This window comes from Anthonomus grandis, chromosome 2 (genome assembly GCF_022605725.1).
Source record: "Anthonomus grandis grandis chromosome 2, icAntGran1.3, whole genome shotgun sequence".
Classification (NCBI taxonomy): Eukaryota; Metazoa; Arthropoda; class Insecta; order Coleoptera; family Curculionidae; genus Anthonomus; species Anthonomus grandis.
This window is the reverse complement of record NC_065547.1, coordinates 48,473,697-48,489,528: the sequence shown is the minus strand read 5'-3', so window position 1 is coordinate 48,489,528 and position 15,832 is coordinate 48,473,697. Positions and strand designations below refer to the sequence as shown.

The window sequence follows — 15,832 nt, the reverse complement described above, 5'->3', positions numbered from 1 at the left end:
TTTTTAATCTCCTTAGCATAGGGTCGTTTCTAGTATTTTTGGGAATTATTTGAAATGTTTGAAGAAATGTTATTCCAGGCGATTAATGAGACAGTCTTTACTTCTGTTAAAGTCGTTTTCTGTATTAACCCTTGCTACTTGGGGTACATTTGTACCCCATCATTAATCATATCTCAAGTTAAATGGAAGTGGGCGGGGGAACGAACGCCGACGTCTTATTAGTTTCAAGACGCGGCAAGTCAGTTCGCGTGCGACAATTGACACTGGCACACGGTTTTTTCTTTTCGAGATTTGTGATATTTGGGGTTAGCGCGTACCCCAGTGTAGCAGTTTAGGTTAAATATACTCTGTGATTATTTCGCTTCTCAGTAGATTTTGGTAATTATTATTATATGAGTAAGTATCTTTTTTTTGAAAAATATTTCTAAAATATGTCTATAATACTTTGAAAATATTTTAGTTTTTTTTTTAAGTTATTATTGATTTTCTTTGTTAGGCTGCACGAATAATGGCTGGGCAGAAAAAGTTGTTCGACCTAACAAAGCCTGAAGATATCGGAGAAGTTCATCGCATTCTGTAGACAGTTTTTCGGATAACAGCGAGGAGGAAGATGTCGTTATACCTGATTTTAGAGAGGAGCCAGAAGAGGATGAAATACGCGGCAATCAAATCAATCTTAACTCTTTTATTGCACCAGAACAGACTCAGGATACCTTTCCATTTGATACAGATTCGGAAGATGACAATATACCATTGGCAGAAATACAGGCGATCAACAGAGATATGGTGGAAATTTTACCAGTGCCTACCAAATTAAGGGATAAAAATGGGTTTATGTGGTCAGGTAAGAAAGGCGCAATTCATCGTACACCAAAACGAAATCTGGTTTTGCATTTACTTCGAAACAAAAACGAAGCAAAACATATAACATTAGGAACTGAAGCTTGAAAATTATGTTTCACTCAAGAACATCTCAAAATTACCCAATATACTAATAACAAGATCCAAGTTCAACGATTGAAATATTCAAATAAGAACGATGACCAAGATACTGATGCACTTGTTATTACGCCAGTAGGTAAGAGACCCTCTTGGACTAAGGATACAAACAGCATTGAACTCCAAGAACTTTTCGGGCTAATTTATTATGCCGGTGTTATGAAAATGGCAGGAGTTTTGACCAAGGAACTATTTGATAAAGACACAGGAATTCCAATATTCCGTGCTACCATGCCCGAGCCACGTTTCAGGTTTTTGATAAACTGTCGTCGCTTTGATGATAAGCAGTCCAGAGCTGAAAGAAAAGAAACTGATAAGCTTGCAGTTTTTCGAGAGGTATTTGAGAGGTCAATCGTTAAAATGAAAAAACTATATACTCCTTCAGGATATATTACAATTGATGAACAATTGGTTGGTTTTAGAGGGCGATGTCCTTTTAAAATGTACATCCTGTTACAGGTTTAATCTCCAACAGATATATTAATTGATTTATTAATTTTTTTTACCAAGATAAAGTAAATCGCAACCATAGTTTCATAAAATAATTTATTTAAAAATCATACATAAATATACATACTACACAGATATGATACCGTTAAGATGGTCCCTCCTAACATACCCGATCTGAAACGCAAGGAAAACCATTATTGGATGAGGAAAGTAAATAATAATATGGGATATTGTTTCATTGTTTTGTTGATTGAATAGAATTAGGAACTGCCATTGATTTTGCATTGATTTTACCTTGCAGGTCAATTTGGCCTATTTTAGATTTTAATGAATACTGAGCACTTATTAACTAATTGTTTATTTTGTTCAAATCATAAGGATCAATAGTGATAAGAATGTTAATGTCAATCTGGTCTGTCAGTTTTTTTTTTTTGTAAATTATTGTTGCTAAACCATGGCCTCAAGTTATAGATTGCTCCATAGTTGCAAATTACTTAAACCAATGTTGGTACCAGATAGTACCCAGTAGTTAAACCCAGCATGTCAACACCTAGGTACTTGACAGATAAATGCATTCCTTAAAATTTGGAGGGAACTGACAATCCTATTTTTAATAGATTCATTCTTTATCTGGTTCTAGAGTATGACAGATAGTTTCGCTTAATGCGGATGTGAAAAGGTAGACCCTATCTTAGCCTAATTTTTTTGTAGTTACTAGTATGTGCTAGGATAGCTTAATTGCTGATTTTCTAAGTAGGCCTAAGAGTTTATAGGGCTCCTTGTTTTTGTTGTGTTAAATAAACCCCAGAAAAGGCCACATTCCATCTTCGGTAAGTTAGCACATGTTACATGCCTAAGTCATTTTCCTATTTTTTTCATCTAATTAATTTCTTATTTGCATGCTTTTCGGTTTAACTCAAAAGAACATCAATGCATCCAACTTTTCAGAGAGCAATTTTATAAAATTTAACTTACTTACCCACACAAAAATGCCATAAAATTGACAGCCATGTCAAACCTCATGTGTGGTCCCCATTTTTAGGCCTTCCTGTACCTTCTGCTTATCCTCTGCTTCTGCTTTTGCTGCATTTTTATTGTTACTGCTTCCACCTCACTTGCTACTCCACGTGTTACCACATCAAGTCTCTTGGATCATCACCTCCGGAACCTGCATTCCTTCCAATCGGCTACACCTAATACCGATTGCCCTCCACTACCTGCTAGACATTCTGGAAGCATCCTAACTGGTCGATCTGCTGCTGCCTCTTTTGACCCAAACGTATAGCTGCCAACAAAGGAGCCCCATTCAGATCAGGTGGGCCCTGCTACCAGTCGGAGATACTCAGAATTTCAGGTAGTCCCTTTTTCTTTTTGGCTTGGTTTCTCCAGGTATTGATTTATCGGTTCGTCGCAATTTATAGATTATTTTTTTTTTTTAATTAATATGTAGAAATGATCACAGATTTTAAATTCAATTTAGCAAAATTGTTTATATAACCACCATCACTGATTTGATTTGAAATTGGGAACTGAGTATATACGTATATGCGAGGTATTATCAGATGTACAAGTGAATAAGTATTAAGTGCTAAATTTTACTTTATTTTCTTTCTCATAATTTTAAATTTCATAATTATAATTTAAGTATTAGAGCATTACTGTCTTAGTATTTATTTTTTTTGAATTGAGGTTATAGATTAAATTAGTTGTCAATTATGACATTGATTTATCTTTCAATACTAAAGCTGGGTTTAACGATATAAAGCTGCGTTTTCTTTGCGTGCCCTAATAAAGGCTAATAATCATAACCCTGGAACCCACATTTAGGCATTGTGCGAGAAACAGTGCAATAATCCCTTCAAAGCCCAATAAATACGGAATCAAAACTGTGTTGTCCTGTGATGCCAAAACAGCTTTTGCACTTGATGCTGAAATTTATATAGGAAAAGGTTCCACACCAACTGATGTTCCTTTAGCTCAGTATTACTGGAATAATCTAACCAGTTCTATCCAAGGAACAAATAGGAACTTGACCATTGGCTTACTTCTATTGAGACCGCGATACATCTTCGTTTTTGGAACTCAAAGAAAGGAATCAAAATTCTGCCATGTTTTGCTACAGTGGACATCTGACACAGTTATCATACTGTCCACCCAAGAGTGCTAAAAAAGCAGTAATTATGCTTTCGACAATGCACGAAAAAGGTGATGAGCCATTTACGACCAAGTTACCAGAAATTATTCAATTTTATAATTCTACAAAAGGAGGAGTGGATACTTTAGACCAGTTGTGCCACACTTATTCTACTGGTAGACAAACACGTCGCTGGCCATTATGTCTGTTCTATAATTTGTTGGATATTCTGGGATATAATTCAATGATTCTTTTGCGTGGCTCTGGTGAAGTGAATAAAGAAATTGTAAAGCACAAGAGAAAATACCTCAAGAAGCTGGCCCTTGACCTGGTCAGACCGCATATGATGAGTCGTTTGGAAGCTCCAACTTTGAGGCGCGAACTCCATGAAACTATATGTAGGGTCCTCAAGATAACCACTTCAGAAGAAGTACCTACTAGGCTTACAACAACAGTGGGTAGGTGTGTGCTTTGTCCCACAAGAGAGGATCGAAAATCGAGAGTAAGCAAAAAGTGCGTGTGTTTGCAACATGAAAAAAAAAATGCTCAGTGTGTGCCGCATGAACATTTTATTATGGATGTGCGTTAAAAGTGTTCTTAGAGACTCGGTTTAAGTTATTATTTTTCTATAAGTAAACAAATTTTTCGTTTTTCTAAAATACGACGTGTTTTATTTGGGGTACGGTTGTACCCCTGTGTAGCAGATGCAGAGTCGGAAATAAGTGTAGCATTCCAGGGTTAAATCTTAGTATTTACGTTCCTTTCATAAAATAAAAAAAGTAATAAAACTGTTTACGAAAATAATTCATCGATCAACACCTATGATTAACTGCTGATAAGGACGTATTACGGTTCGTCAGTAATTCCCATTGCAGTACTAATCCTATTTAATCACTAATAAATTATTTGTATTTTCGTGGCCAGTATATTTCACATGGCTTTCGTTAAAACATCGATATTGACCTTTTTCTTATTAGATTTGTTCGTATTAAAAGGCAAAAAATTGTTTTGCTATTATTAATGTGTATTTTAATATCATTTATTTTATAGATGGACAAGCACAGCTAATATGCTACAGCTGTAACTCACATTTGAACGGCAGCTTTTGTCATAACCCATTGGATCGTAGACAAAATTTGATTACAAGGTGTCCAACGTGGGATTACGTTTGTACTACCACGACATATGTAACACGTAAGTTTCTTTGTTAGATGTAGAGCGCTTTGCAGTCAATGGAAAAATTCATTAATAAAATTATCTAACGAAATTCACCAGCGATTTAAAACCTGGAGCACTTCATTCTTCCTCTTTCAATTTTGGACACCACTGATTGTTTTACACATAAATCCCAATGTTTCAATAAAAAAAACTATTTTGCTCAAAAATCATTTTTTCTTGGAGGTAAAAGTACTGCCTAATTTCATATTTGCATATTTTCAAAACTACAATCTGACCTCATTAATGTCTTCTATTACATACTATTACCAGACCGAACAATTATCCTGATTTCAACCATTACCTCCTCATTTATAGATTCTTACTTTTTAATATTGCTTAAAAAATGTTTTCTATTTTAGGAAGTCTTTGAAATCTCGTATACTTATCGTTTCTTCTTGTTATGTTTTGATTATTTGAACTACCCGCGCATTTATATCGATACCAATAAAACATCTAACGTCACGTAACGTCAAACGCAGAGATGACACTACTGACACTTGACAATCAGATACGAAAATAACCAAATCCTAAAGCTGGATATATAAACGCAGTTCGCGTTCGCAGTTGAGTTGAGTTGAGTTCAGTTCAAGTTAAACTATTCTAATCGTACACAACTGTTTATAACGTGCGCGCGCGCGCGAACGCGGCAGTTTCCATTACGCTGGTTTGAGTTGACACTTGACTAAGTTTTAAGTTCGTCGTTCCCTGGCGTTCGTTTCGACCAATTAGAAGAGAAGTCATTTGTCATCTGTCAAATTTGTAATGTGACAATTGTGACATATAACCTCAAACAGATATTTTGTTGCATTTTTCCATTTTGTTTTTGTTGATTTTCTGATTTAGTAGTTTATTTATCTATGTTTCTGATTTTAATATTCAAAATTTCATTTTTATAAAGAGCATTTCGTCACCTAAGAACAGAACTAGCCTAAGTCACATTTTAGAGATTTTTCAGGAGGAGTTTTTTTTTGAATACATTGAAATGTTTTAATTTAATTTTTGTTGAAATATGGGAAACGAAATTAATAAGCAAACTTGATCAAAATACATTATAAATAGTTATAAAGTTCTACTGTATTTCTAAAATAATGGACATAGGCTACTCGAGTCATTTTGGTTACATATTCAATGTCCATTAAGAAACATAGGCTAATCTATAATTGGGTCTATCAGTGGACATAGAATAGTTTAAATAATTTTCTTAAAATAAAAAGGTTAAAAAAAATATATTTGCAATTTTTTTGAGCATAAAATTATACAAGTGTCATTGATATACTTACCGAGCAATGTATTTTGTACCCATGGGTACATATCTTGTAAATAAAGAAATATGTAAAGGGGATTTTATATATTTAATTTCAGTTTATTAATTTATTATTGAAACAAAATATTTATTAACGAAACAAAATTCATACATTTTGGCTTAAATTAACCTTAAAGAAACATTTTTTACTCTTTGGTACAAAAATAAACGTTTAAAAATTAAAAAATAAATCTAAACACTATTCACTGTGAAGAGTCCTTATTTAAATCAGAGTCTGCTTGATTGGAATGTGGCAAATTACGAAAGAAGTCGTGATATGGTTTAGCAATAACGCTTTTCTGGCACAGATACTGAAGATGATCGTATTTTTTTTTCGTCAGCGGAATTGCCTTACTATACAAGATTTTTAGCTGGTATGCTTTGGTGATGCTAGTCATTTTTTTTCTACCCTTCTCTAGAAGATTTAATATTTTAAATGACTCTTGTTTGTAGTTATATTTGATTAAAATGCAATCAGGGTGAATCGGAGTAGTTCTTATGATTTTAATATTATTCCAGTTGACCCTTTCATTATCTGTGTCTTTCTCACAATTTAAAGTTGTTTTTGACTGTAAGTCCTTTAAATCATAGACTAAATCCTGAGATATTTCATGGACAATATAAGGCTGCTTTCTTTTGGCAGTCCTCACTAGGGTATACCATTGATCAGGGGTTGCTATAGGGAGACTTCGGGCTGCTTTTTCGATTACGCTATGAACGCAATCTCCTTCTGATTGGGTATGGCCACGTTCAAGGTAAGTATGATTTATTGTTATCTTATATTTTTGTGAAAGGTAGTTATAAAGGGCATACAAATTTTTGTTTCTATTCTGCCCTGCACAATTATCCGAATAGAAACAGAATTCATTGACACCCTTTTTAATATGATCTGTTATAAACATTAGAAGACAGCTTCCTATTTCCGAGGACCCTCTTTTTGCAATACATTCATACCACATAAAGCAGTTGCAGTCCTTCGTAGCCAAATCAAATATAGTAAAATTAAATGTCGATAACTTAAGCTTAAGGCCTACCTCTGATTTTGGAACGGGCAATATCTGTTGCAAATCGAAAACAGCCACACACATTTGAGAATTAACTTTTGCATTTTCTTTATCAGAATTCTTTAAATCCCTTGCAATATTTTTGTTCTCTATATGATTCTGATACTGCACCTCCAACTCTATCTTTTCCTCGGATGTAGAATTTTGATATTTGTAGCAAATATCACACAGGTCTTTCTTTGGGCGATGAAACGACATGTTGAATTCCGTATTAAATATGTGTCTATACATGCTTTCTGTAGCAGGCGGAGAGATATTGTTTTCTTCACAATACTCAACATAAAGGCTATACATTTTTAGCACATTAAGTGACGCTGGTAAATACAATCTTGAAGAGTTTTTACGACAATAGTGACTTTCAATGGTCTCGAAGGAATTGATATGTTGCTTAATAGTTTGCTTCACTGCCTCATCTACGATGTTATTTTTGGATGCCCGGCCTCTTTTGTCATCTTGAACTACACCTGCACTTCCTAGTTTCTTAAAAACTGTTTTGACTACCTGAGGACTTATGTTTAATGTGTTGATGAAAAAGATTTTGCAAACTTGAATGTTGCTGTTTTCAAATAGTAAAAAATAACGGAACGTAAATGATCGTCTGCTATCGGCAGCTTCATTAGCAGCGGTACCTCTTTTTCGTTGTCTTACTTTGCTTTTACGCTCAACGTACTTTGCTAGAAAATCTCTTTGTCTATTGATATCCCCCATAGACCAGTATTCCTCAAATACAACGACTCTTTGGTCCTCTGTAATTTTTTCGGTACATTTCATTCGACAATTTTGGCAAGCAACTTTTATACTTCGATTGGGTTGAGCATTTCCTTTCCAATTTCTATATGACTTTCCGGAGTTTCAACATTTTTTTATTATTGATCTTTTCCAGCTTTCTGTATTGCGCTTTCTTTTTCGTGACGATTTTGCTTGCTCACTGACATTTTCTTTTTCATTTTCTTCACTTTCTTTCACTTTGGAAGAGTTTTCCTCGTAGTCGGGATCATTTGATTCGTTATCACTCTTAAAAGGATCAGACTCTGAGGAAGATAAGTCTAAATCCATTTCAAGCTGTGTGTTCTGTTGAAGCGGTCGAAGATTACTTGTGGAAGGCAAAACCGAGGGCAAAACTATCATTTCCTTCTCTTTAGGAGATTGTGCCAAATTTGCAGGGCTCCTAATAGCAGGATGATGAGAAGTATCATCAGGCAACATCTGTCTTCTTATTTCTTTAATTGTCTTTATATCTGGAGCAAAAATCGAATTGAAATAAGTGAAAGTTTCGATTATGTCAACTTCGGGAGGTGATACCAAATTCGCACTTTTGCCCATTATAGATTCCATTGTCAAGGAGCTATTGCATTTAGTAGCTAAACATTCCATAGTCTCCAAACGTGTACCGAGGTCTCTTAATACATCTTTACATTTTGAATCTGAAAGCAAAATGAAGACTTATTAAGAGACTATTCAATATTCGTATAGGATAACACTAAAATTGTTTGCCTTTTTAATATACAGGGTGTTTGGCAGATGGTTGAACAAAAAAAAACAGCAAAAAGGTGTGGCGATAATATGCTACTTACTTAGCCTATAAATGTGCCTTAGGCTCAAAGGTTTAGAACTTTTATAAAAATGAATAAAAAAATCCGAAACGCATCATCTAAAGCCAAATAACTTATAAAAATGCGGAAGTACACACAGTGGTGATCACATAAATAGCACACCCTAAAATTTGTAAAAAAAAATCTGTACCAATTATTATAAAGAACCAATACCGCATTTTAAAACTTCAATCCGTTTCTCAGTTGACGTGTTTCGGCGATTTTTTTATAAAGTTTTTATAGTGCCTTTTTGTCACCATTAAAAAAAAATATAAAAATAAAACTTTTTTTTGTGAAATTTTAGGTAAAATACTACTGTAAAATAACTTTAAGATTTTCAAGAGCTCTACCTATTTAATCCGAAATAATGAGTATAGTTATTATTTTTTTAAAAAATTAGTTTTTTTGCATGCGCACTCAAAAATTCTATAGGTTGTACTTATCTGTTTGTCTTGTAGATTCGAGGTTTTGCACTGCACCGACCATTCTTTGCGTCCGTTTCTTGTACATTATAGCTCAAATTTATTAAACACTTTTTAAAAAATAAGGAAAACCTTTCCCTTTCTTTCTGCAAATTATGAACTTGTCAGATCAGAAGAAGCTTAAGTCCACTATTATGTTTATTGCTTAAATAGCCTAATTGTGTTACCAGAAGTAACCTATGTCCACATTTATAATTTATTATATTCACATAGGCTTTAATTTGTAGTTAGACTCCTTCTGCACCAAATAATATTTTGTTTTGAGACTTAGGCTATTTATTTTTTCCTGACGCGCGGACTTGTGTATCGTTCGGGAGTTACGCTACTTCTGCACTGAACCCGGGCGGCCCGACTCGATGCGGTGGTGGGGGAATGTCATTTTTGGGAATTTTGGACATAGGCTAGTTCTGATCTGAAGTGACGATTTATACTTTTTTCTGTGTTGAAAAAGTTATTTCCGTACCATCCATCTCATCATAGTGAGAATGCAGGAGAATTTTTCAGAGATGGACATAGATAACATGAATCCCACCACCCAGGAGTCCCAGGACATGGATAAAACCGCATTGTTCCTAGAGCTTATTCAAAATTATACATTCCTCTATGATCTTAGCCATAAAGATTATAGAGACAATAATAAAAAAAACAATGCATGGAGGAGTATAGGCATTGGGGTGGTCAGGTAAATAAAGATAAGATTGGTGGATATGCATAAAGGGGCGCTCCAAGACAATCTTTATTGGGGGAACATTTTTATTATTATTAATTCTCTTTACTTCTGGTTGAAAAACAATATGATTACCACTAGTTATTTGTACAATGTTTTCCAAAACAATGCCCAAACTGGGTTTTACAATATTGATTTAAAACCCAGAGTCTCCCTACCGAACTCAAAGGGAATTCATCTGCCCTTCACACACCATTAGCATCATCAGGAGAATCAACATAACCAGGAGGGCAATAAGAGAACTGGCACAGCTTTTGCTATGCAATCAACATTTTCAACTTTGGCATTGATACATGTCTTCAAAATTCTCCACCTTGCCACTATAATTCCAAATGTATTTTCTATTGTTTGCCTGGCTCTTGAAAGTCCATAATTAAAGATTTTTACTTTATGGCTTAAGTTCTTACCACCGTAAGGTCTCATTATATAGTGCTTAAGCGGAAATGCTTCATCAGCCACAAATATCTAAGGCATAGACAAATTTGTGCCCTGTATTAGGTGTGAGCCAGGTATATTTAAAGTAGCATCTTCAAGCCGTGACCCAAAGGCACTATTTCTGAAAATTCCCCCATCACTTTGGGAGCCATAAGCACCAATATCCACGGATAAAAACTTGTATTCGCTGTCACAAGCAGCCATTAGTACAATACTAAACGTCTTCTTATAATTATAAAACTTGGATCCACTTTTGGCCGGTGCTTGTATATTGATTTGCTTTCCATCAATGGCCCCCAGGCAATGGGGAAAATTCCATTTTCTTTCAAATCCTTGAGCCACTTTCATCCAGCTGTCTTGCTCGGTAGGAGTTTTTATATACTCTTCATGTAAAAGATCCCACAGAGCACTACAGGTCTCTTTAATTATCTTATGAACTGTTGTATGGCCTATTTGAAATGTCCATGCCAAGACTTGCATACTAGTTCCTTGTGAAAGATACCTGCAATAAGAAAAAATATATAACTGAATTGCCATTAGTTCATTTTGATGCCAAGCATTATTAAAATGGTTGGTTATAGACACCTACTGCAATGTTATGATAAGCCTCTTTTCAGCTGAAATTCCATCACTTCATTCATTTTTTGTGATTCTTGATTTTACAATCTTTAAAAGTTTTTCAAATACTGCAACATTCATTCTGGTGAATTTAAAAAATTGGTCAGCATCCAAAGCTTTCATATTCTTATAATAGTTGAAGCCTCTTCTTATAATAGTTCTTAGCCTCCGAGATCTATTAATAGGCGTGATTTTAAATCGGCGCTTTTGTCTTGTCTTTTTAACTTTTGCAGCCAATGCCAATATTATCAGGGCAAATGCGCTCCCTGCATCCATTATAATACACACAGAAAAATCCCGATGGATTTTTTCACATTTTGTTGTGTAAAAAAAATGTTTAATTTTAATACACAATTGTTAGATAATATCTCACAGTCCTGTATAAAAATTCTCACGCATTTTGTATATGTTTTAATGTGTATATTTTATACAATTATTGCATATTAAATTAATACACCATAAGTGGATATTAATTATTAAGATAATGTGTATAAATATTCCACATTTTTTTTTTTAAATCCAATGCAGTTTGGTAAAAAATCTAATAACCAAGTATATTTTTACTACAATTTTTAATTATTTTTTTATTCTGGCTTGTGTTGATTTTATTTACAATTGTGTAGAATAAAAAAGATTCTTGCTAATAGCCCTTCACAATTATAGAATTTTAAACTATGTATTGTGTAGTTATAATACACAATTGTGTATAAAGGAGGACGCGCCCGATGCCCTTGCCTTTGCCGCTAGAACTTCGTTGTTAGCGTCAATGTTGCCAGATTCAATATTAAACAGTTGTAAAGGTATGCATCAAAATTTGCAGTCGATTTAAAGTTGTTAATTGAAAATGATTTAATAGGATATTTAAAAATAAGCCCAATCAGCATATGTTCTAATTTTATTTATTTATATAATATCGTGATAATAACACGCGTAAGGAAAAAGGAAACGTAACTTTTTTAATTGGCGGTGTAATCTTTAAGATACATTGGATGGCAGCATTGCTATAATTCCCAGTGCCACAGGTGTTCAACTGTTCATTCTTCAGTCCTTCAATCAATCGGCCGGCATTAATTTGTTTTAAGGTTTTTTCGTTTCGTTAAGTGTTAAAATTGCATAAGAAAAAAATGGATATATTCGTTGAAGATAAACTTAAGGAGTGACCAACTCCAGGAGCAGTTTGTAGGTAGGTAATTAGGTAAGCACCATATTTTTTTTGCATTTATTGTATACTTTGAAATTTACTGGATATTTTGATGTTTATACACGTAGCTGGTACCTATTTAGTTTTTTAGTGATAACTGATAACTTTACTTATAGAATAGATAAGTAGGTATACTTACTTTTTTTACATCTTTTTTTATCTTTGTACCTATCCAATTTTAATGTAGAGGTCGGTTAAATTTGTAACCTTTATTGCATTTGTATTTCAATTTGTATTACAAAATGGTATCTACTTAATCATAGCACTGTCTGACAATCCTGTACCGTCCTTTTCAAGTCCTGTAGTAGCATTATAAGGAAATTTGAACTCCTATACCTACATTTACCTACTCACTGTGGGCAGCCACTAGCTCTCACACTCTCGTCCTTTGGTTAACTTGGTTTAGAAAAACCAAATATTGTCATTGCATTGAAATGCTTTATGTAAGCCTTTATAAATGTGGTTTGTTTAAACTTAAATCAAACTTTTCATAAAAGTGAACCGCAGTCCACAGATACTAAATCTAGCAAGTATAACTTTCACAACTATAGGTAGGTAGATAAGGCTAATAGTATAGATAAGGTAAGGCTTTAACTTATAATTTAAATGATCTGCCCATGATCTCATTGATAGGTTCATCCCAGGTAAGGTTTTCTTTGCATAACATTACCAATCAAACATAATGGGGAAAGCTGAACAAAGGTATCAAAATAACTAAGCACAAAAATCCAATAGGGTCGAAGACTTGGTAAGTTAACGAGAAGATCATCTTTTTTTGTAATTACTTTGTTTTTAAGATTCCTACAGCATAAAAGATGTACATTCATGACAATAACAATTTCCTGTGGCATCCAGTTAAGACCAGGAAGAAGACAGTCTGCCACTTTTCAAAAATCTTCAGAAAAAATTTAACCTTTAAATAGGAAACTAAAGTTCCTGCTAAATTATTAAAACCTTAGAGAGGAGGAAAAATACGATATATACAGGGTGAGCTTTTTTCGATGTTTAGTACAGGGATCTCGGAATCTGATTCTAATGATGTATCACATGATAGGGTTGTTTTTAAAAAATAAGCTTTTATAACCATTGTTCATTTTTTTTCCTGTTTATTTTGGTTTAGTCTAGTTGCTATGGAAACAAGAAAATAAATAATGTTTGGATATGTGACTATGGTAACTAAACTATTATCAACAAACTAAAAACCTTTTAAAATTAAATTTTAAAAATTTCTTAAAAATTACCTAGGCTATTACTATTAAAACAAATAATTAAGATTTTTTAAAGGAAGGTTCCTGTAGATATATCGTATCCACCAAGATCCCCTAAACTTACATGGAGCTATAAAGGAGACAGTGTAAAATATCTATGGAAAAAACTTAGGTTTGAAACGATTGAAGAAAAGATTTAATACATTGCTTTAATGTATTAATGGTGGAATTTTCGAAAATATTTCATACAATTAAATAAATTGTTAAAATAAAAAAACAGCTTTTTTTATCCTGTTTTTCCCAAGCTCACTAGAATTTATTACTACACAGATTTATGACGAAATTCTCTAAAATGTATTTTAAATTTTTATGAATATAAATACAAAATATTGTAATATGTTAATTATGTTACTTATGTTAATTTGATAGGTATACAAACCTAAAATAAGTAACCTACACTATATTCAAATTTATAAAACAATATATAGTATTGTTATACACAATTTGTAATAAAATTTAATAGTTGAAATGAAAGAAAATAAAATATATTGTTAAAACAACCTACACTAACGTGTGTATTTAAAATGCACAAATTGTGTTTTTTTCCTGTACATACCATGTTAAAAAAACACTAAGAGTTTGCTTTTTTACTGAACAATTATATTAAATAAATATAAAATATTGTCGAATTTAAGTCCACAAATAGTGTACTATATATACAATAAAATAAATCAAATTGATACACAATTTGTTGATTATAGAACCACATTTGTTTAAACACAATAGCATAGAGAAATTCTACACAAATTGATTCTATACCATTTCCAGAATCAAATTGTTTGTAAAATCTATACAATTGTTAAATTTTTATTCACCTATTTTTAAGAGTGTATCATCCATTTTATAAGCAAAAAAGTTTTCCCCATTAATCAACAAAAGAACAACACACAAACAATAATAAAAGGCATGCCATAATAAAAACAAACTTTTAGTTTTTAGGTTAGTTATTTATTTTTCTGTCCTGTCTCCTGTCATAATACAAAATCAAATATTAGTAAAAAAGGCTGTCAAATCAAACCAATAAAGCGTTAAATAATTTTGGCCAATCAGAAGCCAACTTTTTTTAGGTTTATAAATAGGAAATTTGCCTGAACTGCGAACTGCGAGCGACGGACTAAATTGAACTCGACTCAACTCAACGCGAACTGCGTTTATAAATCCAGCTTAAATGGTTAACTCCATGTTACATTAGACATTTATCTATATAATCTTTTACAAAGTTACTCATATTTTAACCAATAATAAACGGTGTATGATTGTTGGATCAATAAAACGGTGAGTTCTTAGGACATTCCTTTATTTGTCGGTCATTACTTTTAAAATGAACCCCGAATTGCTTTCTTTATCTTCAATTTAATTCTAAATGACTCTCAATTTGGCTTTTAAAGTGGAAAAGCAACATCTGATACTATTTTCTCTCTCCTATAAGATATTTATTTAAGCATTTATAAACGCTTTCTTTAAGCAGTAATTTTCCGTGACCTGTTGAAAGCATTCGACTATGTCTTGTAGCTTTAAAGCCTTACGTATGTGTTATTGCAGACATTAATTTTGATCTATATTAACAATCTTGCCTCTATTCAGATCGTAGGAGGTATTAGGCTCTTTGCTGATAATACTTCGATCATTTGAGTTGAGATACTAGAACAAATGATTAATACTAACTTACTATCGATAAGAACGATATATATCGATATTTTTTTTTAGGAAGAAACTTCGTTACTCATAGAGCCTGCGAGCATTCCTTTGATACATGCGATAGAGTATACAACTCAACTTTAAACATACACACTTCGACAATATCAAATTTCAGATGCACCACATGCCTAAGGGATCTTTGTAATTCTGGTAATCATCTTAGCCTGTTCAATCCCATTATATTAGTTTTTATTATTAGCATATCATTATTGTCTAAAGTTAAATATAGTAAGTCATTAATGTATTAAGAAATTGGTAATATAAGGAGCATTGGCTCCATTCATTTTAACAATTTAAATTTTCTTTCTATTTTTATTTAAGTTGCAAAGAACAGGAACATTTGACCCTGAATAAACTCAAGCAATTAAGGAAACTCATAGATATTATTTAGAGAGAAATTTACGTGAAAATTTACAGGATTCAACAGATTGAGAACCTATTATTAAGTTTCAGATGCTGTCATTAAAATAATTTAAAGAATAAGTAATGAGAAAGCAAGAAAGGGAAAAAAAGAAGATCATTTTCTTGAACAAACCTAAGCAACCAATAAACAAAATAAATGACGAAAAGAAAACAGGTAAAATAAGAGCAGATAATAAAGCTCAATTTAACGTTGAAGCGATACTTGAAATATAAAAAACAT

At 32.8% G+C, this 15,832-nt stretch overlaps 1 protein-coding gene and 1 long non-coding RNA gene across 2 annotated transcripts; one reads left to right on the top strand and one right to left on the bottom strand.

The window, feature by feature from the left end:
- Window positions 1-1,531: 1,531 nt before the first annotated feature.
- LOC126747594 (uncharacterized) lies at window positions 1,532-2,576 on the bottom strand. Its single transcript, XR_007664290.1, has 2 exons — window positions 2,429-2,576; window positions 1,532-1,623 (listed from the first exon to the last, which is right to left on the bottom strand). It is a non-coding gene; the product is annotated as an uncharacterized LOC126747594 (long non-coding RNA).
- A 1,913-nt stretch (window positions 2,577-4,489) lies between these two features.
- LOC126747540 (uncharacterized) lies at window positions 4,490-15,481 on the top strand. The gene is made up of 3 exons (XM_050456264.1): window positions 4,490-4,578; window positions 4,634-4,777; window positions 15,199-15,481. The coding sequence occupies exons 1-3, from the start codon at window positions 4,518-4,520 to the stop codon at window positions 15,435-15,437; spliced, it is 444 nt and encodes a 147-aa protein (XP_050312221.1). The 5' UTR covers window positions 4,490-4,517; the 3' UTR covers window positions 15,438-15,481.
- The last annotated feature ends 351 nt before the right edge of the window (window positions 15,482-15,832 follow it).

Bases quoted from the DNA above. Each gene is read 5' to 3' on its own strand.
- LOC126747540 (XM_050456264.1), top strand. From the start codon at position 4,518: ATGGCTTTCGTTAAAACATCGATATTGACCTTTTTCTTATTAGATTTG. The intron at 4,579-4,633 runs GCAAAAAATTGT...TTTATTTTATAG, and splicing joins AGATTTGTTCGTATTAAAAG to ATGGACAAGCACAGCTAATA. The intron at 4,778-15,198 runs GTAAGTTTCTTT...ATTTTTTTTTAG, and splicing joins TACCACGACATATGTAACAC to GAAGAAACTTCGTTACTCAT.